The 27,712-nt window shown below is 36.3% G+C and overlaps 1 protein-coding gene across 8 annotated transcripts in view; it reads right to left on the bottom strand.

The window, feature by feature from the left end:
* Dlg2 (discs large MAGUK scaffold protein 2) overlaps positions 1-27,712 on the bottom strand; it is a 1,841,012-nt gene that overhangs the window by 1,466,462 nt on the left and 346,838 nt on the right. For 7 of the 8 annotated variants that reach the window (XM_076937777.1, XM_076937790.1, XM_076937770.1 and 4 more), the window contains one exon: positions 14,002-14,100. The exons of the other annotated variant lie outside the window; for it this stretch is intronic. In XM_076937777.1, the coding sequence (XP_076793892.1) occupies positions 14,002-14,100 (99 nt within the window). The remainder of the gene's footprint in view (positions 1-14,001; positions 14,101-27,712) is intronic. 8 annotated transcript variants of the gene reach the window in all.

The raw sequence follows: 27,712 nt of genomic DNA, 5'->3' as shown, positions 1-27,712 counted from the left end.
AGTGCCATTTCATCTGGTGGATAATAGTGCTCTCTTGTACTTAAAGTGGCTCAGAACTCATTGATCCAGGCAGTATATAAAGTTTGCATGTTTTTTTTACATGACCCATAATATGAACAAATGTTCTTTTATGTTTTTGGAGACAGAAAATAAATCAAATTCTAATCACAGATATGTTAAACTGATAGAATCTAGTCTTTTTGGTGTTTCTGTTTCTACAGTAATATCTTCTAAATAAATTCAAGGGTGTTGTAACTGATTGGTTTTAAATGGCTTTATGAATATGTCATAACTGGCAACACAAAAACCTAATCTTTAAAGCTCATATATATTAATAAATCTTTAATATCAAGAAATAGAACATCCTTCCATAAGAAGGTGGGCACTAGGGAAATTTGAAAGTATACCTTGAAAGCATACATTGAGAATTACTTACAACAATCTAATTATGTGATACTTTCCAAATTTTTCTTACAAGTAGATTATCTCAGAATCATAGCATTGATATTATCATTTACCAGAAACATAAAACATTAAACTAATATTCTCAACCATTTTAAGTGTAGAGGTCAATAGTCTTACATATATCAACAGTAAAACTTTTATCTTAAAACTGAAACTCTTTACCCATGAAACACTAATTTTTCCTCATCCACCCTCTTACCAATAAGCAATCTATTTGTCACCTTTTCTTTCTAAGAGTTTGAGTACTTTATATTCCTTATATAAGTAAAATTATATAGTAATTATCTTTTCGTTGCCAGATTATTCTGATTGGCACAATGTTCTCAAGCTTCATTGATAATTTTGTATGTGACAGTATTTTTTCTTTTGCATTGCCATATGTCAGTAATATATTTCATTGCGCTACTTTTCTTAGTATTTCTATTGCTGCAATGAAACATCATAACTAAAATATAGGTTGAGGAGGAAAGGATTTATTCAGCTTATACTTCCCCGGCACTGTTTATCATTGAAGGAAAACAGTACAGTAACTCAATCAGGACAAGATCCTGGATTCAGGAGCTAATGCAGAAACCACAGAAGGGTACTACTCACTGGCTTGCTCTCTATGTCTTGCTCAGCCTGCTTTCTTGTGGAACCTAGAACTGCCAGACCAAGAATGGCACCATGCACAATGGCACCATGCACAATGGGCTTGACTCTTCCCCCATCAATCACTAATTAAGAAAATGTCTTACAGCCACATCTTATGGAGGAATTAAGGTTCCTTCTTTTCAGATAACTCCAACTTGTATGTCAAGTTGACATAAGACAAACCAGCACCAATATGTTCATACAATCCTATAACATGCTTTGATTATATTAACTCCCTCTGTTTCTCTCTCATCCCTCTCTCTCTCTATAGTATTTCTACTTCCATGTCCCTAAGAAGCCTTACTTTGTTTTCATGTCTTCACCCCCTCCCTATACACTTATACACTCCCTAATTTCAGATATGAGAATAGGTGTTGTTTATATTCATAAGTCTGATTATAATACTTTAGATGATGATCTACAGTTTCATTTATTTTTCTACAAAGACATGATTTTATTTCCTTTAGGGATGAATAAAACTCTCTCTCTCTCTCTCTCTCTCTCTCTCTCTCTCTCTCTCTCTCTCTCACACACACACACACACACACACACACACACACATATATATATATATATATATATATATATATATATATATATATATATATATTCTTTCTACATCCACTGGTGAACACCTAGGCTAATTCTATAGCTTAGCTTTGTGTATTATACTGAGCTATACAGAGACATGCAGGTATTCCTCTCTAATGAAGGAATTGATTCTTTTGAAAATGTTCACAGAAGCAGTATTTCTAGATCATATTAGAGTGTTGGCATAATTGTGTAAGGAATACTTATCCTGGTTCCCATAGTCTCTAGCTAATACATGTCCACTCCTGTGCCAGCAGCAATCCTGCCTTGCTGTGTATTTCTTAACCTTGGCCATTCTGATTGGGTTGAGATGAAATATCAAACAAGTGTATGTATGTATGTATGTATGTATGTATGTATGTATGTATGTATGATGTGTTTGTTTGTTTCTTTATATGTATATGGATAGGAGTTTTTCCTGTATGAATGTCCCTGCACAACATACCACATGTATGTCTGGTTCCCATAGAGGTAAAAAGAGGACATAAGATTCCTGTTAATTAGAGTTACAGATGGTTGTGTCATGTGGGTGCTGGGAATTGAAATGGGTCCTCTAAAAGAACAGCCAGTGTTCTTAGCTGCTGAGCTATCTCTCCAGTCCCACTCACAGAATTTTTATTTTCATACATTTCCTTATAGCTAAAGACACTGGACATCATTCCCACATTGGCCAATTATATGTCTCCATTGAAGAGTCTGTGAATTTTGTTTGCCCATTAAGTGACCAGAGTATTTGCTCTCTTGTCATTTAATGTTTTTAATTTTTTACATTTTCTGCATTTTAATCCCTATTAAATGTAGGCTGTCTCTTGTCTGTAGAAATGGTTTGCTTTACTACACAATTTACTTTATTTTATGTAATCCTGTTTGTGAATTCTTTCTTATTGTTATTTTTTCTTTTTGTTTATTGGATATTTTCTTTATTTACATTTCAGCTGGGCCCTCAGGCAGTACTATTTCCAATTTTCTGTGGAACTGCCAGACTGATTTCCAGAGTAGTTGTACCAGCTTGCAATTCCACCAGCTTGCAATTCCACATCCTCGCCAGCATCTGCTGTCACCCGACTTTTTGATCTTAGCCATTCTGACTGGTGTGAGGTGGAATTTCAGGGTAGTTGTGATTAGCATTTCCCTGATGACTGGCTAAGAGTTTATCTATCTTACTGATTTTTCTCAAAGAACCAACTCCTGGTTTTGTTGATTCTTTGTGTAGTTCTTTCTGTTTCTACTTGGTTGATTTTAGCCCTGAGTTTGATTATTTCCTGCTGTCTTACTCCTCTTGGAAATATTTGCTCCTTTTTTTTTCTAGAGCTTTCAGGTATTCTGTTAAGCTCCTCTCGCAAGTTTCTTTTTGGAGGCACTCAGAACTATGAGTTTTCTTCTCAAGACTGCTTTGATTGTGTCCCATAAGTTTAGGTATGATGTCCTTATTTTCATTAAATTCTAAACAGTCTTTAATTTCTTTCTTTATTTCTTCCTTGACCAAATTATCACTGAGTAGGGTGTTGTTCAGCTTCAATGTGTATGTGGACCTTCTGTTGTTTTTGTTGATATTGAAGACAAGTTTTAGTCTGTGGTGATCTGATAGGATGCATGAGATTATTTCAGTCTTCTTGTATCTGTTGAGGCCTGTTTTGTGACCAATTACTCGGTCAATTTTAGAGAATGTATCATGAGGTGCTGAGAAGGTATCTAACTTTGTTTTAGGATGAAATGTTCTATAAATATCTGTTAAGTCCATTTGGTAAATAATTTCTATTAGTTTCAATGTGTCTCTATTTAATTTGTGTTTCCAAGATCTGTCCATTGATGAGAGTGAAGTGTTGAAGTTTCCCATCATTATTTGTGTGAGTTGCAATGTGTGCTTTGAGCTTCGGAAAGTTTCTTTTATGAATGTGGGTGCCCTTGTATTTGAAGCACAGATGTTCAGAATTGAGTTCTTCTTGTTAGATTTTCCTTTGATAAATATGAACTGTCCTTCCTTATCCTTTTTGATAACATTTGGTTCAAAGTTGATTTTATTTAATATTAGAATGGCTACCCCAGCTTGTTTCTTGGGACCATTTTCTTAGAAAATTGTTTTCCAGCCTTTTACTCAGAGGTAGTGTCTGTCTTTGTCACTGAGGTGTGTTTCCTGTATGCAACAAAATGCTGGGTCTTGTTTATGTATCAAGTTTGTTAAGTCTGTGCCTTTTTATTGGGGATTTGAGTCCATTGATGTTCAGATATATTAAGGGATAGTGATTGTTGCTTCCTGTTATTTTTGTTGTTAGAGGTGGAATTATGTTTGTGTGACTATCTTTTGGGGGGTTTGTTAAAAGAAGATTACTTTTTTGCTTTTTCTAGGGTATAGTTTCCCTTCTTGTGTTGGTGTTTTACATCTATTATTCTTTGTAGGGCTGGATTTGTGGGAAGATATTGTGTAAATTTGGTTTTGTCATGGACTATCTTGGTTTCTCCATCTATGGTAATTGAGAGTTTTGCTGGGTATATAGTGTTCTCTTAGGGTCTATATGACATCTGTCCAGGATCTTCTCACTTTTGTGATATCTGGTGAGAAGTCTTGTGTAATTCTGATAGGTCTGCCTTTATCTGTTACTTGTCCTTTTCCCCTTACTGCTTTTAATATTCTTTGTCTTGTGCATTTAGTGTCTTGACTATTATGGGACAGGAAGTCATTCTTCCCTTCCCTTCTTTTCCTCTGCCTAGAATTTTTTTCCCTTAGAATTTTTCCCTTATTAGAATTTTTTCATTTTCCCCACTTAGGACCTTTCTGCTCTTCCCCTTAGATAGCTTTCATAGCAAACTTGTTACCCTTAGTAATAAACTCTACAATAACTTCTCTAAGTGTCTTTTTCTTTCTGTGACCTCAGACTAGCAGGCATAAGTTAGATCCCAGCAGTTCCTGCTAAGAGAGAACAAAGGCCACATTGCCTAATCCTCTGCTGTTAGGCTACAGGTGTTAATCACCTAAGCCTGCAGTCTTTTACCCTCAGACAAAGGTTTTAGGACTTTTTAGAAGTTATCATCAGCATTTCAGTACAGGTCAGAGAACCAGAAAGCCCAGAGACCCTCAACCTTTAAAGCCATTACCAGAGTCCTACTCTGTGCTCCTGCCACTACCCTCTCTAGGCCAGGAGGCTCCCAGCAAATTTTGATGAGTATTTTACTGATTCTGTGGAATGTTTCTGATTGCAAATCCATTTTAACAATATTATATTCTTCGGCTCTGTCCTATGTTTCTTTCAATTGCTGTGATAAATACCATACCAAGAGCAACTTTGGGAATAAAGAATTATTTGGCTCATTCATCCATGCAAAGTCCATCAACAAGAGAAGCTGGGGAGTCCAAATAAGGAATCTAGAGGTAATAACTAAGGTAGATACCATGGATCAAAGCAGTTTACTGGCTTGATACACTTAGCTTGTTCAGCCTGCTTTTTTTTTTTTTTTTTTTTTTTTTTTTTTTTTTTTTTTTTTTTTTTTTTTTTTTTTTGTACAATCCAGTACTGTCAGAAGCCATCTAGCAGTCAAAAACTAACAAGTGACTTTCTATATATGCTCCATTGATTTGCATGGCTGCACTGAATTAACTTTGAATTTCAGGACCTTCAGAGATCTCATCACAAGATTGCTTCTTGTTGTTGATATGCCTATCTTGTCATTATTAAATAGTCTAATGATTATTATCTGCACATCAACAAAGATGTGCTACTCTCTTATAGTAATGCTGTGTAGACAAATGATGACTTCACAATTCCTAACAATGATTCTATAAAATTTCTAAATTTATACAAGTAATTTTAACCCTGCTATAGTATAACTGCTGCAATTAGAGTTATGCAAACCTGCACTAGGATAAGAAAACTGGCTTGAAACAAATTTATGGTCAGGGAAAACATTCCTTCCAGGTTAGCTGTGAAAGCATTATTTGATGACTAAAGGTCATAAACTAGAAATGGACAATGTATTGTAAGTCCAAGAACAGAAAATAAAATATTGACTAATATATCAATACAAAACTTCAAAACTAATGAGACACTAGGCAAATGATTTGCCTTTTGACAAAACTATGCTGATTTGTAACATAAAAATTATTGCTCTAAACTTATAATGAACCTGTGGCTCTAGAAGCTAGATAATGAATGTTTAGTTAGCTACCAGTCTTAATGGAAACACATGTAAATGTTTCTTCTGTGACTCCTTATTGAACTGTTGAAATGTAAAGATGCTTGGAAAGCCATGTGAACATTGATACTGAGAATGTATAAGAACTAAGAACAACAATAAAAGAGTCTTCTTTTTCTTTTTCTCAGCAAGAAAGATTTGAGCCACTTTTCAGAGTGAGTGTTTTTTTCTGCGAGTGTGACTTTCTCTGGCTAGCAAGGAGTTAATAAACTCCAAACAAAGAGCCAGAGTAATCACTTTTTAAAATTTATCCCCCCACCAGTAAGACAGCAGGTGTTAATCACCAGAAGTCATTGATTTCTGGCCCCAGAATAGTGAAGAGTTTTAAAAGGTAAATATTACAGAAAGTAAATAATGTTTTAACCCTTGCAAACTAAGTTTTGCCCCCAAACCTGCCAATTCTAGTCCTCATTGCTGCTTTCCAGAGAAAACTGGTGCCACACAGGCTTCTAGCACAGGACCACCAGCCAAGAAGTACCACCACCAGCAGTAGTGGACTAGCTTTCCTATATCAATAACTAATCAGGAAAATAACACCACAGATTTGCCTATAGACCAATCTGATAGAGGCAGTTCCCATCCCTCATTGAGGTTCTTTCTTTCTAGTTTATATAAAGTTGACAGAAACTAACCTGCATGGTCTTATTCAATTTAAGTAAATAATTGTTTTTAAAAGATAGTTAATTTATGCCATTGATTTTTTTAGAGACCATTATCAATGTAATTTTTCCTTTCATTTTTTCTGTTTCTTTAATTTCTTCTTGCTCTGTTGTTCTGGTGATATTTCTAGCACTATATTTAATAAGATTGGTGAGAGTGACCATACTTTCCTCATTTTCATTTAGTAGAAATTATTTCTTTTTCTCTATATCAGCTATTGGTTTGTCACATATATTCTCTGTTATATTGTGATATGACCTTTCTATTCCTAGTTTCTTCAGGGCTTTTATCATAAAAACATGTTGAATTCTATGAAAAGACTTTTTGCATCCAATGAGATACTGTGATTTATATCCTCTGTAATAATTTTTCTTCTATATTTATTAGTTTTTAGATATTGAAGCATTCTTTAATTCATGGTGTGAAAACAGCTTAATAATAGAATATTATCTTTTAAATATGCTGTCGAATTTTGTTCAGAAGAGTTTTACAGAAAAGCTTCACATCTACATTCATCAAAGAAATTAATCTAATTTTCTAGGTCCTTTTTGTCTTACTACAGTTGGTGTATCTCATCCAGGTGTATTGTCATGAATACTATTTTTATAGAATAATTTTGGAAGCATCTCTTTTTTTGTTTTTAAATGAATGAGAATAGAGTGAGAGGCCATTGATGTTATATGTGTATGTTAGATGTTATCGATGATACTTATTTTAGATGTGAAGATTATAAAATATAGAAATAGCTCAATAAATATTGTAGAAGAAGAACGCATTTAAATACATAACACTTCTGAGTTTCAAAACATATTGAGAGTTGGTGAACCAAATTTTATAAAACAATCACTACTGGATATAAACATACAAATAGGATTAAACAAAAATAATAGAGCATTTCAATATCCTATTATTACTGAAAGATACATAAAACAAACTTTACAAAGAAACTTCAGGGAAATATGTTCTCTAGAGCAAATAGGTATGTCATATATCTAAAATATATTATATATTCCATTTAATAGTGATAGAATATATTTCCTTCTTAGTACTCTGTAGGACTTCTCCAAAGCAAAATATGCAAATGTTGATGTTTGAGGTAGAAACTCAAGGATTCTTTGGAAAGTCAGTTGTTTTGGATGATGTTTTGCTGAGGCAAATGTGAAGAAAGATTTCACTGAAGCAGACACACATGAAAGGTTAAGGCAGACTTGTGAAGGACCATTTCACTGAAGCAGACACAGGTGAAAGGGTGTTCTGCTGAAGCAAGCACATGAAAGAACACTGTTGGGAGCCTACTTTTAGCAGAAAGCGGCTAGAAAGCAGCTATCCACATGCTAGCCATGCCTCCAAGGCTTACATCATATCCACGCGCCTACAATGGGCATGGCAAAAGTGTATAAATACCCTAGATTTCCCTTCAATAAAAAGACTTGAGACTTGAGCAGAACCTCTGTCTTGTCTCCATTCTTTGCGTCTCTTCCCCACTCTCTCTCTCTAGACCCTGACCCGAAGACCGGAGCGGCAGTTTGAAGCCAGGCAGTGGTGGTGTACGCCTTTAATCACAGCCTTTGAAAGGCCAAGCCAGGCAGAGCAGAGCAGGCCGCAACATAGTAATTATTCAGGCATTGTTAAGTCTTTTGTCTCAAGCCAGGTAGAGTGGAGCGGGTTGCAACAGAACACATGATGCAGTATTCCTCGCTAACAACACACATGTATTGGTCTGCCTTACATTGTGTAGTTGAGCTCCATTTGTCAGGACTCCATAGAGAGAAATACACCAAAAAACTTCTGGTGGTGTGCTTGTGGCTTCTTGCCACTTCTGCAGACTTGGGCCAACTGGCAGAGTGATATTAGCTGAGACAGACTCACATGGAGTTTTGCTAAGACTTATGTGCTTCAGCAAGACACATGGTGAGGCAAGACCTGTAGAGGGCATGTGATGTTTGGAGGGAATATAAATAGGTTTCAATGAACAGTGACAGAAGCTTGGCTTAGCTTGGCTTGCTTGCATAGCTAAACGCTTCTTGGTCTCATGTCTTCATTGATCTTTTCTTTGCTGGGAGAGGCACAGCTGAGTACTTTTCCTGTTGACCCTAGTTCTTCCTGCTGATGCGTGCTGATTCAGCTGAGACCTGGCTGTTCCTGCTAGGTTGTGCCACCACTCCTGTTTTCTCAACACTACACAACTGAATTGCTGGTATATCTGTGAAGTGACTGTGAGCAGACTGAGCTGCAGCTGCTTACATGTGAACTGAACTGCTGGTTTCCTCCAAAGGATAATTTCTTAACAGGTCCACTTTCCCCATATTCTTTCTTTTCCACTACCTCTGGTGGATAGGGGGCTAGAAGGGAGAGTAAAGCATTTAAGACCATCATTAAAAGTAGACTTTGAAAAAATTAAGCTTACAGATGTTCATTGGGTTACTACATGAATTGTGGAGGATAAATAAAACTTCTTATACTCAAATAATAAAAATATAATATTGAATGACTAGTGAGGTATAGTAAATCTCATTCTACAGTGAAGAGATATAGCTATAAATGTCTTACATAAAAATTTTCTGAATGTCAAATAAATAACAGTGTATCTCACGATCTTAGAAAAATATAAAAGCTAGCCAAATGGTATATATAAATGTCTGACCTATCAAAATTAGATCAAAAGGATATAAACCACTGTGGTGCTTTAAATATGCTTTGCTCTTGAGAAGTGCATTATTAGAAGGTGTGGCCTTATTGGAGAAGGTGTAGCCTTGTTAAAGGAACTGTGTCACTGTGGGTGTGGGCTTTTAGGATCTTAGCCTCCGTTGGTGGAGAGAATGGGAAAAGGGAGAAAGGGGGGAAGAGGGAAGTTTCAGTGTTTTCCTCTGGCTTCCTTTGGATAAAGATGTAGAACTTTTAGCTCCTCCAATGCCATGCCTTTCTGGATCATGCCATAATTCCTGCCATGATGATAATGGACTAAACCTTAGAAACTGTAAACCAGCCCCAATTAAATGTTGTCCTTTATAACAGTTACCTTGGTCATGGTATCTCTTCATAGCAATAGATACCCTAACCAAGACAACCACATAAGCTGACATATAATTAAAAATAACACCATAACAATAAGATGTCTCCTCAAAAAAATAACTGAAAGATTTAAAATATGCTGTTTATTTCTATGAGACCTATAAAGAAGAAAAATCACCAATATTTCTCAAAGTATTATTAGTTATCTCTGGAGTTTATCAGTCATTTTTGTCTGTGATATCTACCAACGAGAACAAGTTATCCAATGTCTTATTATTTTTGAATTTAGACCTATCTATTTGTGTCCAATAGTATTTGTTTTATGAAATTGAGTTTATCAATATTAATTTTGAAATCAAGAGGCATCATGACTTAAAATACATTCTTCTTTCCAGGATTTATTGATCTACTTAGTGTTTTTAAAGAACCACATTTAAAATAGGGATCACTGATAACATCTAATATACACATATAAAATCAATGGAATCCTTTGCTCTCATTCCCTAAAGACAACCAATGTAAAACTTTCCCCACTGACCAACTGGATTAGAAAAAAGTTTCCCTTTAAATATAAGAAAGGACATTAAAATGAGTAGAGCTGAGCTACAGGACTGCCCTTAATCAAAAGGTATAGTTACTTAACGGAGTGAAAAATGTACATTGTAGCTAGAAAAAAAATATATAGGAGAATGTGAATGATAACGTCCCCAATAGGCTCATATATTTGAATTTCTTTTTTTAAAGATTTATTTATTTTATGCATATGAGTACACTGTAGCTGTCTTCAGACACACAGGAAGAGGGCATCAAATCCCATTACAGATGTTTGTGAGCCACCATGTGGTTGCTGGGAACTGATCTCAGGACTTCTGGAAGAGCAGTCAGTGCACTTAAGCACTGAGCCAATTCTCTAGCCCCATGTATTTGAATTTCATCCCCAGTGGAACTGTTAGTAGAAGTTATATAACCTGTATGAGGCAGAGACTTGCTGAAAGAAGAAATTACTTTGGCTGGACCTTTATGATGTACAATGCACAGCTTTTACTCTCACATCCTGTTCTGCCTCTCCTTCTCCTCACTCTGTTGCCTGTATGTGGATAAAGATGTGGTCAGTCAGCCTCATATTCCTGCCACGATGCCATACCTTCACAGACATTTTCTCTCTCTCTCTCTCTCTCTCTCTCTCTCTCTCTCTCTCTCTCTCTCTCTCTCTTTCTGGAACCATAAGTCAAAGCTAACTCTTTTCTAAGTTTGTTTGTCGTGGTGTTGTATTACAGCAACAGAAAAGTAATACAGGCAACAATGAAATTCTCTAAAAGAACCCAATATTCTTTTACAGTGATATTAATATAGTATTTTAAAGGAGTCACAATTTATCCAATCAACTGTTACTTTAGATTTGGAAATTTAGACAAAGATATGCAGAGTGATCTGACCCAAAACATGCAGGCAGCAAGTGTATGAAAAAAGATGACCCAAATCTTTTAAATTTCACTATACCTTGCTCTGACACCATGATTCTTCCCAGTGTAATATGTTTCCTGCAATCAAATTTTACTCTACCTGGTGACTTCTCTGCTATTGTTAACAGAGACCAAGCTTTCTGATCCATTCATTATGATATTTGTAAAGTATCTATTGGTGCCCTTATTACCAGTTCTAATTCCCAAGGATAACATAAGAATCTGATTTCTAATAGAAAAAAAATGGAATTGGTTACAAACATTTTTAAATATTTTAGAAAGCATTATGTCTCTGAAATTATGAAATATCTAAAGAATTTAGCTACTTGATAGTTACAAAAGTATGACTATACACACAAAATAGGTAATTTCTCATCATACAAAAACAGAGACAACATTTAACCTGCTCAAGGTCACATAACTAGTTACTAACGAGAACAAAATGCGATTCTAACAGATTTGGATGGCCAACCTTTGATAGTACAATACAATTTTGTCATCTACAATATTCAGGCTTAAGAACAATGAAAGTGAACTACCAAAAGAAAAAAATTCAGGTTTTAACTGAGTTTATGATTTTATGGTAGGCCACATCCATGGCCACGCAGGGACAAATCCAATCCACAGGCTTCAAGTTGGACACAATAAACACTAGACTGCATGGTTTTTGGTCCCTTTTCTATCACATTGTCCTTTAGATCTTTTGGATACTACACTTAATCTTCAATGACTACGCATGCCTCTTCTCAAATATTTTATTTTGCTCCTCATCCTCCTCCCGTTATTTACATTTAAGGCGCTGTGATTAAACTTACTTTATTTACCCACCTGTCAATTGTTATTTCTAATATCTCTGCCGTTGACTCTAGCCCACTCTCAGTTTTCTTAGTCACCTGAAACTGCCCATTCTGATTTTCAGCATTCCCCTTTTTCCCAAGAGTCAGTTAACCATGCTCACATTTTCTCACCAGAACACTGGAATATTAACTTTCTAAACTTTATCTTTTACTTAGCAGACTTATTTACACATAAAACATACCCCTCTGAAATGTTCCCAATTGTTTTAAATTGATCAAAGAACACAGAGAAATAAAGTTAAAATAAACAAAAGAAAGATACTAAAATATAAAACATTTCTCCATCAATGATCACAATCATGCCATTACTTTTATTATCCAAATTTTAATAAAAATACCACATCAAGAATTGTCAAATGTGCAATTCATTTCAACGGAGTCATAAACCCACTATTTGCTAAGCAGTAGTAAATATGTTTATATTTGGGATCTTATTAAAATCTTGTAATTCTCCTCTAATGAAGGGAAACTGATAGACTAAAGTTTATGTAGCATAGATGGGCTGGGCGTTTCCCTCTGGTGACAGCACAAAGGCTTCTCAATTATGTGTCCAGAATATATTTAACTCATCTGCCTGACAAACTAGAACATTTGTTCCCCACTTAAACCTGATGATTTCATCTTCAGGAATGAAAAATACAAATATATTTGTGGACAGACAAGAAATCCAAAGTTTTTTTCTTTCTTTTTTAATTTTTAAAATATTTGTTTTAAATTTTCAAATATATATGAAATTGATATCATTTTCACTCCGCTCATGTTGCCTTCAATCCCTCTTAAATTCTGAAATTCCAGATGCTTTCTTCCCTAGTTATTTTTATACACACATGCATATGTATATGTATAATATGTATAGTGTGTGTGTGTGTGTGTGTGTGTGTGCCACTGTACTAGCTGATTTTGCATGTCAATTTGACACAAGCTAGAGTCAGAGAGAAAAGAGCATATGTTGTGGAAATGCTTCCACAAGATACAGCAGTAAGGCATTTTTCAGTTAGTGATCAGTGATGGAGGGCCCAGCTCAGGGTGGGTTGGTGTCATCCCTGGGCTGGTGGACCTGGTTCTATAACAAATTCCTGTCCTGACCTTTTTCAATGATGAAAGTGTTTACCAAATAAAACCTTACCTCCTCAACTTGCCTTTTGGTCATGGAAGTTCAGAGCAGCAATAGACATTTACTAACCCTAACTAAGACATTTACTGAGTCCATTTTAATATTGCTTGTATATACTTGTATTTAGAACTGACCACTTGAGATTGGATAACCTGATTAATCCCTGGAGAAAACTGATTCTTCTTCTCTCAGTAGCCATTGATTGCCTGTAGCTCTTTATCTAGGGTGAAGCCTTGTGACATTTACATTGTAGTGTCTATTAGAGTAGTCATTATGTAGATCTTAGTTCTTCCTAAAGGAGAAACTACTATTAAATTTTCCTAAAACAATTGAATATTTTAAATAATCATATACATACAAATAAATGAAGCCTTTATCTTTTATGGAAGAAGCTTCCTTGAAACTTAAAAAGAAGATAGGAGCTATTACAGAGTCGACAACTGGCCAAAGTGCAATGGGTAAATGACCCTGGGGTGCCAAATCCCAATCGGTACATATTCAATACATCACAGAGAAGGGATAAAGTACAGTAACATCTAGAAAACCATGATACCACCTGTTAGAGAGTGTCTAAAGACCAAGGTTTATTTTGTAAAGATGCATGAGTCCGATGTGGACAGCCCCACTCCATTATGTCTTCAAAAAAATAAAAGCAGTGCCATCTCCAAGTCAGATGACTTCCTCTCCTGGACACACACTTTGTATATCATAAATGCCTTGAATAGTCTAACTGACAACCTACATGTAAAATTTATTTTTCAAGAGAAGTAAACTGTCTTACAAATGTTTGTGTCATTACCAGCGACTTAAATCTACAGTGCCAAAACACAGATTCCCAGTTAAACCCATAACTACTCAACATGACACACATTTAGTGTCTGCTCAGCCATGATGCAGACTAGACCAAAGCTAGAATTGGTCTACATTTCTTCTATTTGAATCCGACTGGAAAATGGCATCTCTAGAGAACAGACACACCGTGTGCACAAAGTACAGCAACAAAGATGACAACACTTACACACGCCTTTTCCTCAGTTTCATTCTCAAAACACTGGTTTTCTTTATTTTGCTCAATGTATGAAGAATTTTCCTTTGGTCCACTGTAACCTCCTGTAAGCTAGGGAGAGAGAGAGAGAGACAGAGAAAGAGAGAGAGAGAGAGAGAGAGAGAGAGAGAGAGGGAGAAATTTAAAAATAAATATACATTTTTCTGTAATGTAAATTAAATGTTTTTCAAGTTTTTAATCACATGACTTAAAATACCTAAGACCTGAATAAACTGATGACCTGGTAAAAACTCAAGCATGGTTAATAAGCAGCTGAAGATGAAACAGTTGACTTTATCTTACGTCTGTTTTTAAGAGGCTTCAGTCTAAGAAGTGGTCATGAATCCAAGAGAATGAAAGAGAGGAGGGAGAATGGAAATGACATAAATGTTGGAATCAAGTATTAAAGGCTAAATTAATGCAAAAATATATTATGAATGGAATATTGGGCCAATGAAATGAAGATACTAAGGGCTTCCTTTGTGTTTAAACCATAGAGTATAAAGTACCTTCCTCATTCATGAGTTCTATAATCAGATTGACAGTCCCAATTTATTTTATAGTTCATGGCCTAAAGAGTTTACCTTTTCATACTACTCTGTAGATAGCCAATTTGATGGCAATTATAACTGTAGGGAACTGTGGACAAGTCACAAACACTAGAGACACTGTTTTTAGCTGAAAGCAACCATCGTGGTCCTCAAAAGTGAAAGCAACTGTGCCTTGCTCATAGTCCCAGAGCTATCTTGTACCTCACTTAATGCTCTCTCCCTCTCCCTCTCCCTCTCTCTCTCTCTCTCTCTCTCTCTCTCTCTCTCTCTCTCTCTCTCTCTCCTTCTCCCTCTCTCCCTCTCCCTCTCCCTCTCCCTCTCCCTCTCCCTCTCCCTCTCCCTCTCCCTCTCCCTCTCCCTCTCCCTCTCCCTCTCCCTCTCTCTCTCCCTTTCTCTCTCCCTTTCTCATTTTTCACTTACTTCAGATTTAAGAATGAGAAATACTAAAACCAAGACTAAAGGAACAGGCTAGATGGCGCAATAGCTAAAAGAGCTCATGGCCAAGGCTGATATCTTGAGTTCCATCCATGAGTTCTATATGGTAGAAGGAGAAAAGTGGCTTCCACAAGTTGATCTGTGACTGTTACATGCATAGAACATCAAGCATAAGTAACATGTATACACTCATGCACACACAGATACACACACAAATAAATTAAAGAAAGGAAGGAAGGAAGGAAGGAAGGAAGGAAGGAAGGAAGGAAGGGAGAGAGAGAGAGAGAGAGAGAGAGAGAGAGAGAGAGAGAGAGAGAAAAGTTTAGTATTTGAAAATTCACACATGGATATAATGTGTTTAGATCACTCCCACTTCCTCCCAATTCCTTCCTCATCTCCATAAGCAATCTCCTTGTGTGTGTGCGTGTGCATGTACATGCGCATGTTTAACCCACAGAACCTACTTCTATACACTGGAATGATAAGTTATTGCAAGTGAGCTAGGTTTGAACATTTTTTTTTTTTACAATAAGAAATAGTTCCCTAGCAAAAGAGACTAAAGAATCTAGACAGCAGGTGTAGCCTTTCCTCACTTTCATGCATTTGCTATGCTGAAGGAACCCGAGTCCTGTATTCAGATGTTCAGAACTGCTGAGTGAATTTGGATGGTCTTACTTTTATATGAAACCCTTGAATTTTCAAGTACTCACAATAGAAAGGAAAGGTTTCAAGAGGTCATTGTTTCCAACTGAATCCCTTCATCAGTCCTGACAGAGCACTGCTCGTGCTACATGGAGTATAATCAAGCAGAACTGTAGCATGTGCCAGTCTTCCAACAAAACAGAGACTCCTCAGCAAGGTAAGGCAGCTCATTCCACATGAGTCTGGAGAATACAGAACTTCTCTGTGCTTTCACCATATGCAGAAAATAACTCTCAGATGACTGGTCTGATGTTTGATCCTGACTCTGCTTCTTTGGGTCTTTTCTGCCTGTTGGACCAGAATTTCTGTTCAGCCCCTCAGAGTACTTTCCCACCTTACAGGTGGAATGATGACCACTAGATGCATGGCCATCCAAAGCCAACTAGACTATTACACAAATTTTGTTGCAATTTTGATTCTTGGCAATAAGTTTACATTTTAAAGCAGAATGTGAACTAAAATGAAAAAAAAAATCCAAAAGTAATCCAATGCTGGGCTACAGGTTGCACAGCCAGCTACTCCGTGAACTATGCCCTAACCACTGAGCACTGACCTTTCTTTATTGTATACTGAACTAAGGAAACTCATCAAGACCTTTCCATCCTCACTGTTTGCATGCACTCTGACTTCCAAGTCTTCATTCTTTTCCACTTCCTCTGTTATGTTACATCATCATCTACTTCTGCAAGGTCCTTTGTTCAGAACCATCTGTCTGCTCATTTCAACTCACTACTTCAGGCTGTCCTCTTATGTCTTCTTTATGTAATTATTTGATTATACAATATTAATGCAGAAGTTCTTGACATTATAAAATATACCTGGATATATATTTGCCAACTTAAAATTGGTTCATTATATAAATAAACTTCTATTGAAAAGAAAATATTTTTTAAAGATTTTATTTTTAATTATACATATATGTGTGATGGGGGTGTTGTGTGGATTTATATAAGTGATGGCAGGAACCACAGAAGTCAGAAGAGACTTCAGATTTCCAGGAGCTAGAGTAGCAGATAGTTATGAGCTTCCTGAAGTAGGTAATGAGAAAGGAACTTGACTCCCAGGCAAGAGCAGTACATAGTCTTAACCACTGAGCCATCTCTCTAGCCAGAAACAACCCTGCCCCATCCCCTTAAACATTGAGATGTTTAGAAAATAATTACTTCCTTGACTTAACTGTTTTATAGATTTACATATGTATTTATTTATGTATTTATGTTATTTTATTCAGCCTGGAATACCTTTCTTAAGATATGAATATCAGCAACATTGAACATCAGGCACAAAATTCCTGTCCTTGAAAGACGCTAAAGCCATTTAAGCTTCAAAAACAAGTCACACAAAGCCAGACCACTACTCTGTGATACAGAACAATCCAATCTGTTAATATTCCCTGGGCTTTAAAATTGTAGGATATTAGCTTAACATCTCTCACTACCTCTCTCTTTAGACATAAGAAACACTATTACTACAAAGTTTTAAATTTTTTTATGAGGTTTAGAATATGTTACCCCCCAAAATGGCACCTTGACATTTGAGAAAAGAACAAGAAATTGGGTCTTTTTCATCTAGTACTACTTCTCTGGATCACATTCATTCCAGAAGCACCTCTCCCCTGCAAAAACAAAAATGTTTTTAATTTTCTAAGAGATGCCAAGGAGAGCCACACAAGCAGGTCTACTATATTCCTGTGCATATATGACTGTCACACCAGGCCTCTGTGCACTCACATTTGAGCTTGGCAATCCACTCAGTCTTCATTAATGGTCACATGAGATGCAAGTTTCCCTGTCTCTTTGTATCTCCATTTTCTTATACCACAAAATGCACAAATAAATTGGTATGTTTTCACACTTACCAATAAACTTTCTTTTTGTCTTTTTGAGACAAGTGTCATAGACTCAATATGTAGTCAAGAACAGATTTGAACTTTTAATCATCCTGACTCCATCTCCCTAATACTGGGATTACAGTCCATGTTTTATGTGGTTCTAGGGATTGAACGAAGGCCATCATGCATTTCAGGCAAGCACTCTACCAGTGTCATCCCCAGCTGTCTAAGTTATGGTTCCTATTTGTTGTGGCAAAACATGACAACCTAAACAAACTGGAAATGAAAGGATTTATTTGGAATTCACTTCATTATTGCTGTTCCTTGTCAAAGGAAGTCAGAACAGAAAGTCAAAGGGCAGGAACCTGGAGGCTGGCACAGATGCAGAGGAGTGCTTCTTACCGGCTTGCTCCTCATAGCTTGCTTACCCTGCTTCTTATAGAACCCTGGACCACCAGGTCAAGGATCCCATGAACTACAATGGGCTTGGCCCTTCCCCATCTAATTTAAAACATGCCCTACAGGCTTGCCTACAGCCTGATCTTATGGAGGTATTTTCACAATTGAGGTTCCCTCCTCTCAGATGACTTTAGCCTGTCATCTTTTTGTTATCAAGTTGACATAAAACCACCACACTAGCCAAATATGCCTTTTATTATAGAGATTGTTAGTATCAAGCTAGTCGTGAGTTAGAAGTATATTTGACTTTTTTTTCCTACATTTTGTTTCAACAATATGGTTCTGCTTATTCCACTTGGCTTATAAATAAGTTACAGGTTCAAACTGAATACTTTTATTTCACCAAAAAAACCCAAAAAATCCCCCCCAAAACCAACAAACCCCCCCAAAAAACAAAACAAAAGTAACAACAACAAAAATAGTGATGTCACTCTTTTACCCTTATGGTAACCCTCAATCTCATTTTGAAGATGTCGGGTATTATCAAAATTATCTGCAATCTGAGTTCAAGGAAATAGAGTAGCAGTTATCAAGAAAGGCTCTCAGCTTATTAATAGATTAAATAAATTCTGACTAAATTATATTGCATGCAAGCTATCAAACCATATCTATTGAAAAAATACCAAAACAGAGTAAGAAAAGCAATAAATATATTAAAAAGTCATTTGTTAACCAAGTTAAGAAAGCCATCACCATCTGAAAGGTCAAAAACAGGTCTGTTCTATAACCATGTATTAAATATGAATTTATTCCAGGCTTTAAGGAACTTAGAGTTCCATAAACAAATCACATCAAGTCAGTTCTTAAGAATTCAAACATGTCAGGGTAGTTAGACAAGCATATTACATTCATCCAGTATTGATGAATGAAGAGTCAGGAATTCTTTTTAAGATTTGAAATAGGATGGTCAGGGAAATGGCTTGGTAGGTACAGGTACTTGACACCAAGCCTGACAATTTCCATTATAGTCCCAGATATGCATGGTCGAAAGAGTGAAGAGATCCTCTGACCTCCACATACACGCTATGGTACACATGCACACACACACGTACTAAATGTATAAATATTTTTAATTAAATAAAAAAATGAAAGCTGAAGTCAGAGAAAGGGGGTCTTAGACATTAGAATTTAGATATCCCAGAAAATAGAACACCATGTACCAAAAGAGGAGTTCATGTGAGATATGAAGTAGACATAGAAGACTGAAAATAGAAAAAATATTTTAAAGGTAAATATAAGTCCATAAGCCTGATTGATGGAATGACTGATTGATTAATTAATTGATTGATTGATTGATTGATTGATTGGAAAGTTGCATTATATTGTATTAGGATATCATCTGCCCAAGAACACTAGATAGAAGCTGGGGTTGTCATTTCACCCAGATAGCTCATGCCACAGTACATATTTTAATAACCATTGCACTCATCTATGACACAGTACAGCCATGTAGTAAATCATTGTCTATTAAACTAGCTATGATGTAGAAAATGAGTTATAAGTCTATTAGAGGTGAAAATTATGTTATATAAGTTATACACATCATAAATTATCTGATAAAAAGAAAACACAAATATAATCATCTCTGGGTGTTCATAGCATTACTTCTAGGACATTTACATGGATACCAAAATCCACGAATGTACAAAAATATATCTTTTTAAATTTTCTTTTATTGGCTATTTTCTTTATTTACATTTCAAATGTTATCCCCTTTCCTGGTTTCTCCTCCAGAACCCCTTTATCCCATTCCCCCTACCCCTGCTTCTGTAAGGGTGTTTCACCACCCACCGACCCACTCCTGCCTCCCCACCCTGGCATTCCCCTGAACTGGGGCATTGAGCCTTCACAGGGCCTTCACAGGACCAAGGGCCTCTTCTCCTCTTGATACCCAACACAGCCATCCTCTGCTACATATGCAGCTGGAGAGTCCCTCCATGTGTACTTTTTGGTTGGTGGTTTAGTCCCTGGTACCTCTGGGCGGTCTGGCTGGTTGATATTGTTGTTCTTCCTATGGGGTTGCAAACCCCTTCAGCTCCTTCAAATATATATCTTATACATAAAACACATGGTATTTTTAAGCAACCTAAAATTATTTTCATTTACTTTAAACCATCTATTATTATTTAAGATGTTCTATAAAATGCAAATGTTTAAAAACTGTTACACAGTATTGTCTGTTTTATAATGACATGAAACAAAGTTTCCATGTGTTGAGTAAAGAGATGATTTCTATACATGCATTTGTGGTATTGCCTATGTATGTGGTACATATACTTTTTAGTGCAGTTATAAATGTGTGTGTAAAAGTTGCCTTTGCATATGTATAGACTTGTATGTGGTAGTTCAAGGTACTATTTGAGAGAGAGCGTATCACAAAACTTGTAGTTCATTGGTTCATAGGATGGCTAGCCAATGAACTTCAGGGAAGTCCCTGTCTATCTCTTTGAAGCTGGAGTTACAGGCATATCATCTATGTCCAGTATTTTAGATGGTTTTTGTGAATCCAAATTCAAAGCCAACTACTAGTACTGTGAGCATCCTTACTGACTGGGTCATCTCTATGGCCCCTGAATATATAATTTTCAGAAAACATTTTCAGTCTATGGCTGGTTTGTTGGATTCATGAGTGTAGAATTCATAGATACAGAGGATAGACTGTACAAAACAAACAGTTTACCAAGATAAGATTGTAATTATTTCCTAGAATTTTGATACTGATGATTTCTTCTTTAGGCCAAATGTTTCCTTATTTTCTATGGTGAACAACACTGGATATTATTTTTGTTAATCCACTTATGGTGTTATAGAATTTTTATTTACTGAGAATTTCATACAATGTATTCTGACCAAATTCATCCCCTTTCCCCAGCTACTCCTAGAGTGGCTGCAACCTTCCTCCCCACACTCCAAGTACAGTTTGTGTCACTCCAAGGCACGGGGTCTGCCATGAGGGGTAATTAGTAAACAGGGCCCGCTATAAAGCATACAAACATTTAATGTTAAAAGAGAAAACCAAACCCACCAACTCTCATTAGGGCAGTTGTGTGGGGTATAGAACTGAGCATGCTTCATTAGCTTCCTGTCAGAAACTCGGCTACTGAGGACAGATTAACTGCCTACTTTCTAAAAACTCATCAAAAAGCCCAAATTCTTACAAGATGCCCTCTTGCGTTACTTTCAGGATCTGACTTTTTAAAATCCAATCTAAATTTTAGCTTCGAAAGAAGTCTAGAAATAAATATCCTAGCAGTAGAAACATGGGGGACTCATCAGCACACGAGAGAACACAGAGCCAGGAGCCTTGGTACAGCCACACCCTGGAGACTACCACCTCCAGCCCACTCCATCATGTTACATCAGAGACAAATCGAGAGCAAGAGGTCTTGTCCAAGCTTCCCAGAGTTCCCTGCAGAACCTAGAGCACAATTCAGCTTCTCTGCTGCAGAAACTAAAGCTTATTGAGGTCAAATTACTCACCCCAAAAGGCAAGAGCAGTTCTAATTTGGTTTAATTCAATTCAAAAATCAATCCTCTTTCTAAAGTGTAATCAAACAGATAATTCTTCAATTATTCAAGGAAACATTATTTGATAGTGAATCTATGAAATACGATGTGAGCATGTTATTCAATGATATAAAGTTATTGAATATAATCCAAGAACTTTTATGTAGAACTCCCTCCATTAGCTACAATAATGGAAAGGAATTTATCTCTTCTTCCATGCTTGTTTTTCTCATTACTTGAAATTACATTTCTAAATTACTGTAACATAGAGATTATTCCTTCAAGAATGTTCTCTGTGATCTCCTTTCATTTTGCTTAATCTATTATGACTTCCTCTCTGTAAGTCTCGATACTTCCACAGAGCGGGTGCCGTGTCACATAACTGTAGTTCTTTTAAAATTTTATTTCATTTCTGTCTCATTATTCTTTTCCCAGTCAGCACTGAATAGAAATGCATAGAAGTCACATAACTCATATGTTAGCAAGAACCCTATGCCTGCACTTAAATGTCTTCCAGTATCCCGAATGCTTCTGCTTAAACACACGCAATTCTTTCATGAAAGGGAGATTTTTGTGGTGGGGTGGGCAGTGCCGCCCTAATGCAGATAAGAACAGTTTCAAAATATCCTACTAGTTTGATATGTCAAACTAGGTTTTCTCCCAGAAATAAAGACCTAAACTTGAGGTCATATTTCTGAGGCAGCTTCCAGGAGATGCCTCTGCTCTTCATTGTATGTGTTTCATGTCTTAAGCATTCAAGTAAGGTGACAGCACAGGATTCTGTGTTTGCATGCTCGCCTGAACTCTGGCATGGAGAAGGGTATAGTGATGAAGAAGGTCCATGTGCATCTAATAAGTTAAAGATAATTGCAGCCTATTCCTGGATGCATGCAGTCAGTTTCCTAGGTGAAAGAATCAATGTTTATGTGTATAATGTCTCAAAGAGACTTATTCTAGGTATGCTGCATTATCTCAATTCATTCCCCACACATATCTTATAAGTGGATTTAAGCTAATATTTTTGAGAGTCTATTTTATTATGAGGGTTAGTGTAATTAGCCTACCCAAGGTTATATAACTAAGAACTAACAGTATCTGAACGTAAACGCAAAGCACCTCATGCTCTTCGCCTTGAGATGCTGCCCTCATAATTTACAGATTTTCAAGTGACTAAGGAAAGGAACTGAATGCAACAACAATCATACTCTTTGTTCGGCCTGCCACATACCAAATACTAAGAAATTACACACAAGCTGTTTTTAAAACATTGAACAGCTTTAGCAGTGTATCAGTTTTCTGACAATTGTCGTGTGTGTTTGTGTGTGTGTGTGTGTGTGTGTGTGTGTGTTACACATGCATTTGTAAGAGAGGGAAAGAAGGAAGGGTGACTATAGGAAGGGTGACAAGTAGAAGGGATGGGGGATTTGCTGACTTACAGGCACAGCAGGCAGGTGTGAACACATACATGCAACTATTATCTTTAGCTTTAAACTGCTCATTGGCAACATATTCAGAAATTGGAAGGATAGGGAAATAGGAGGGTAAGAAGTCACAGCCACATTAAGGAAATTACTGGCAAAGTAAAAATCTTCATGATTAAAAATAAAAAGAAAGAAAGCAAGGGGTCGGAAGACACAAAAGACACTTCAAAGCAAGTGCGTCAAGTTACCATGGCAACGAGAGGATGTGGGTTGAAATTTATATGACTCCATTGTTCCAGCAGAGAGGTTCTAAATGACACCCTAGTGGCCTCACAGAGCCATGCATCTTTCTCCAGCGGAGGCTCTGGCTTGTTACTGGAGAGTGCTTTAGGCATCAAGAAGGAACAGGATCACAGTAACACTGTCACTTCCAGTCTCCCTAGCCTCTCAAGTGAAAACACTTGTCACTTCAATACAGAGCACAGCACTCATTTCTGGATCCAGTCGTGACCCAGCCTATCAGAATATCAGCACACTCATATGCACAGGTGGCTGAGGACAGCAAGCATTTGCCTCACTGTCCTCAATCCAAGATCCAGTGTGCCCAGACTCAGTTCTGAGCACTCTTACATTCTGAATCCCTGTTTTCCTGCTTGAATAGAAGTCTGTCCTAGTTACCAGGTAACTTAGTCACGGTCCTAAAATTCTGGATGGCTATTCAATGCTATCATCAGCCATAACAGTCTAGGATTAAGGGCAAACATTTGTTGGGAATACTTTGCACTTATTAATTCTTATAATGATCAACAAATAGCAAATTGGTCATATCTGGATTAGCCAAATGTACTTTGGCTACCGTGTTACTCATGAATGAGAAACTGAGGTTTAGAAAAGTTAAAAGATTTTTTTTCTACCAACTATCCCTTTTAGTTAAAAAGCCAAATTTGACTATAGCTCTGACAACAAAGCCTCTACTGGGAGGATTATTTTAGTCTATAAAATTGTGGCTGTGATGTGGTCATGCTTTAACACAAATAATCTCAGAAAATCAAGGTTTCCCAATTAAAATGGTTTCCTACTACTTTATTAAGAATTGGACAAATAAACTGATGACAGACACCTACAATTTATATTAAGTCCAAAGTAGACACGTTCCTTGTGAAGACGCTGCCCTAGAGCTAGCCTCAGTATCTCAGCTAGGACATTCCCACTCCTTGCCCTCTTTCATTGACCATTAGTGGGAGGAAATGGAGGAAGGGAAGTAAGGAAGATGCATTCAGTATCTTACACTCTGAGCATGGCAGTAGCCTTTTGAATATTCACATATGACTACATTACTTACTTTCCTTATTATTATGATAAAATACTGGAAACTTGAAGGTATAGTCCCTTGTGGAAGCCCTGGCCAGTAGGAGCTGGACATAGCTGGTCTCACTGCATCCTCAGTCAGGAAGCAGAGTGACAGATGCTGATGCTTAGCTTACTTTCTGCTTTATATGTAGGCCAGAATTCACTGGTGGAATGGTACCTCTAGTATTTAGAGAAGGCTTTCCCACCTCAGTAACCTAATCTAGAAAATGCTTTACACATGTACCCAGAAATTCATTTCTATGATAATTCTAAGCCATGTCAAGTTGACAATCGAGATGAACTATCTCAATAATGTATATGTATACATACATTATGTATATGTGTATACATTGAAATATATATTCACATAAACACACATACATGTGTGTGGGATAATCATTTTCATTCCTATTTTCCATATCTGCTCATCCAAAATTGAGTTGATAAATAATTTCCATGTATTACACAGTTAGTCATTATTGAAGCTTTAGCAAGTTACCCATAATCTTGTAGCTTTTTCCCTTACACCTTGGCATACTGCATAACAATGCTTGCAATACTAATTTTAAGTGATACAATTTGTTGATATGGAGGAATCACCAAGAGCAACTAAAAAATAGGAAACAGTAAGAATTAACTGAATAAACAAAAACAAATTCATCTTTAACCTTTTATTGCCCCATTATCTAATTCTTATATTCAAGAGGAATCTGGTAAGAGATTTCGTGAGCCCCTTCCCTATATCAGGTAAGCACAGAGTGAGGACTTTTAACAAAGACTTACACTTATTGTAATAAATAAGCACCAGTTTTACTAGAGAACCAGCATGGTTAATAAAGGATTCAGTAATGACAGTGTTTAATGTATTTTCTAAGCCGTTTTCTAATTGACGTCATGCTTAAAGAAGCATCTACAGTGCACACCACCCATTTTCCTTATTTGGTACAATAAAGGTTGGTTCCTATCTTCTCAATGAAATGAGATCATCACCAGGCATCTTACATGTCACACAGATGTTACATTATTGAAACATAAGTCAATGCACATAATTAAATTTTTAAGACAAATTTGTATTCTAATTTAGGCCAATATTTTCATTATTATACCTCTATAATATAAGCTTCTTTGAAGAAAAATAAAAGCAAATCACCAGTTTCCTGTAGAACAAAATGTGAATAGAATAAATTTAACAACTATACCGTGTTATCATAGCAACCAAAGTAGAAAAAAAAATGATGTGATAAAAAAATGACACAAGAGAACAAATGCATCAAGTTGTTATGGCAACCGGGAAATGTGGGTTGAAATTTATGTATCCAGAATCCAAGAGAATATTCTAAGCAACTAAAATAAACATTTGCTTATTAAAACTGTCCCCAAATAGTACTTATCTATAAGCATTAAAGCGTTTTCATTATTTTGTCTGCATTTTCTTTTATTTCCAATGGGTGGTTTTAAATTGAGAGCATTTGTATCTTCAGTCCGGATCACTTTTTGGCAACAGATACTCCATGATGCAATTTGGTTTGCAGAAAATGTTGCAAAAGCCAATTTCAGAATAGCATCTTCAATCATGTTTCGCTTTCTTTTACTCCTTTAATTGCCTGTGAACAATATGCCTATTTTATCTGCTTTTTTCTTCTTCTTTACTTAATGAGCCTAATTCATTGTGATCTCTTCTCCTGACATCAGGGTCTTCATCTAAAGCAGAGTGTGGGCTGCGGAGTTCTTCCATACGTTTCGATATTTAAGAAGGACTATGATACCTTCTTCACATATCGCTTTAGTAGCCCGGGTTATTCTAGACTGGATTTTCTAGCCTGTAATTTTGTACAGTATTTTGCCCCATGATGCTGTAAAGCATCTCACTGTGAGAACCTGAAAGATTAGAATCCTCCATGACTTCATGTGTTTTCCACTGCCACTCATACTCATACTCCATACTGTTTGATTTGTCTACTTGGTACTTATTCTTTAAGATGCATCTTAGATGTAGTTTTCACAGCTTTTTTCATTTAACCCAACTGCCCCTTACCATTGTCATCATAACAGCTTATGGTTTTACCAGTAACTTTACCAATATCAAGATAGTTACCACCATCATAGCAGGTATTGCTCATTAAGAGATATACATGCATATGTGCCTCTGCTAGATATTCTTCATATTATTTCATTTCATCTTCACAAAAAACATGTATGGTATATATCAGTGCCACCAATAACCTATTTTGTAAAGAAAAACAGAGTCCCTGTGTTTAAGCCTCTTGATTTAGAGCACATACAGAACAAGTTTCAGAAAAGAGACTTTCATGTATATCAGTAAAAAAAAATGCAGATCCATGACCTTTTTATGAGAAAAAAAACCTTTGATTTGTTCTCTCACTTCTATGTATGCCTACCTGGCAAATTACCAGACCACACATCTGGTCTCTCTTGTTCTTCACAACAGCAGCTAGAAACACACCATATCATATACCATAACATATCATAACTGCCAACAATATTGAATTTCAGGTGTTTAGTAATCACGTTAAAATGTAAAAAAGGAGCAAGTAAAATTAACTTAATAATAGATGTAGTTTAAAATGTTGCTAAGAAATATTTCTACATGCAATTAGGATTAAAGGTATTGAGATATTTTATATTTAATTTGTGTGTGAGAACCCAGTCCTGTAACCACTAGTACCATCATGAGTGAGAATGCTTAAGACATTTGTGATTTAAGTACATACTCCAGAGATGATCAGTGGGAAATTTTAAAAGGGGGGGGGGGGTGTTAAAATGAGGTTTTGCATTTGTAAAATAGACAAGCTTACCATTATAGAACCCCTGAAAAACTCTATATAGTAGAGTTCAAAGCATCTGCTTCTACACAGAACATTCAGAGCAATACAGTCTTATTTTGATAGTTTGAGTGAGGCTATCACATGCATGGAGATTTGCCTTCTCAGACACAGAAGTCCACAGCAGAGTTCACAGTACTTGGAGCTTTATCTCTCAATTTCTGACCACTGTTACCCATTCTTAGGCTTGCATTAACTATATCAACTATACAACTGCTGGACATTTACACAAATAACTGTAATCTACCATGCGGTACTGACACATACATGTTTATGGCTATGTTATTCACAAAAGCTAGGAAATGGAGCCAGAGTAACTACTATTTCTAAACATATGAATAGATAATGAAAACTTGGTGAATATATAAAACAATGAAAGTTTATTTGGTTATAAAAAAGACCACGATGAATATATGCAAGAAAGTAGATTTATCTGAAATGTTAGAGTTAAGGAGGGTGACCCAGACTCATAATGGCATGTTCTATCTTACCTATGGATTCTAACATTTTAACTATGTATTTTTATTTGATTTTGTAACATTCCTCTCAACTCTGTTTCTTCATTTTTCTTCACTTCTCTTTGGT

The sequence above is a fragment of the Arvicanthis niloticus genome, chromosome 1, assembly GCF_011762505.2.
Source record: "Arvicanthis niloticus isolate mArvNil1 chromosome 1, mArvNil1.pat.X, whole genome shotgun sequence".
Taxonomy (NCBI): Eukaryota; Metazoa; Chordata; class Mammalia; order Rodentia; family Muridae; genus Arvicanthis; species Arvicanthis niloticus.
The sequence above is the reverse complement of the archived record's forward strand: the minus strand, read 5'-3'. Positions and strand labels throughout refer to the sequence as shown.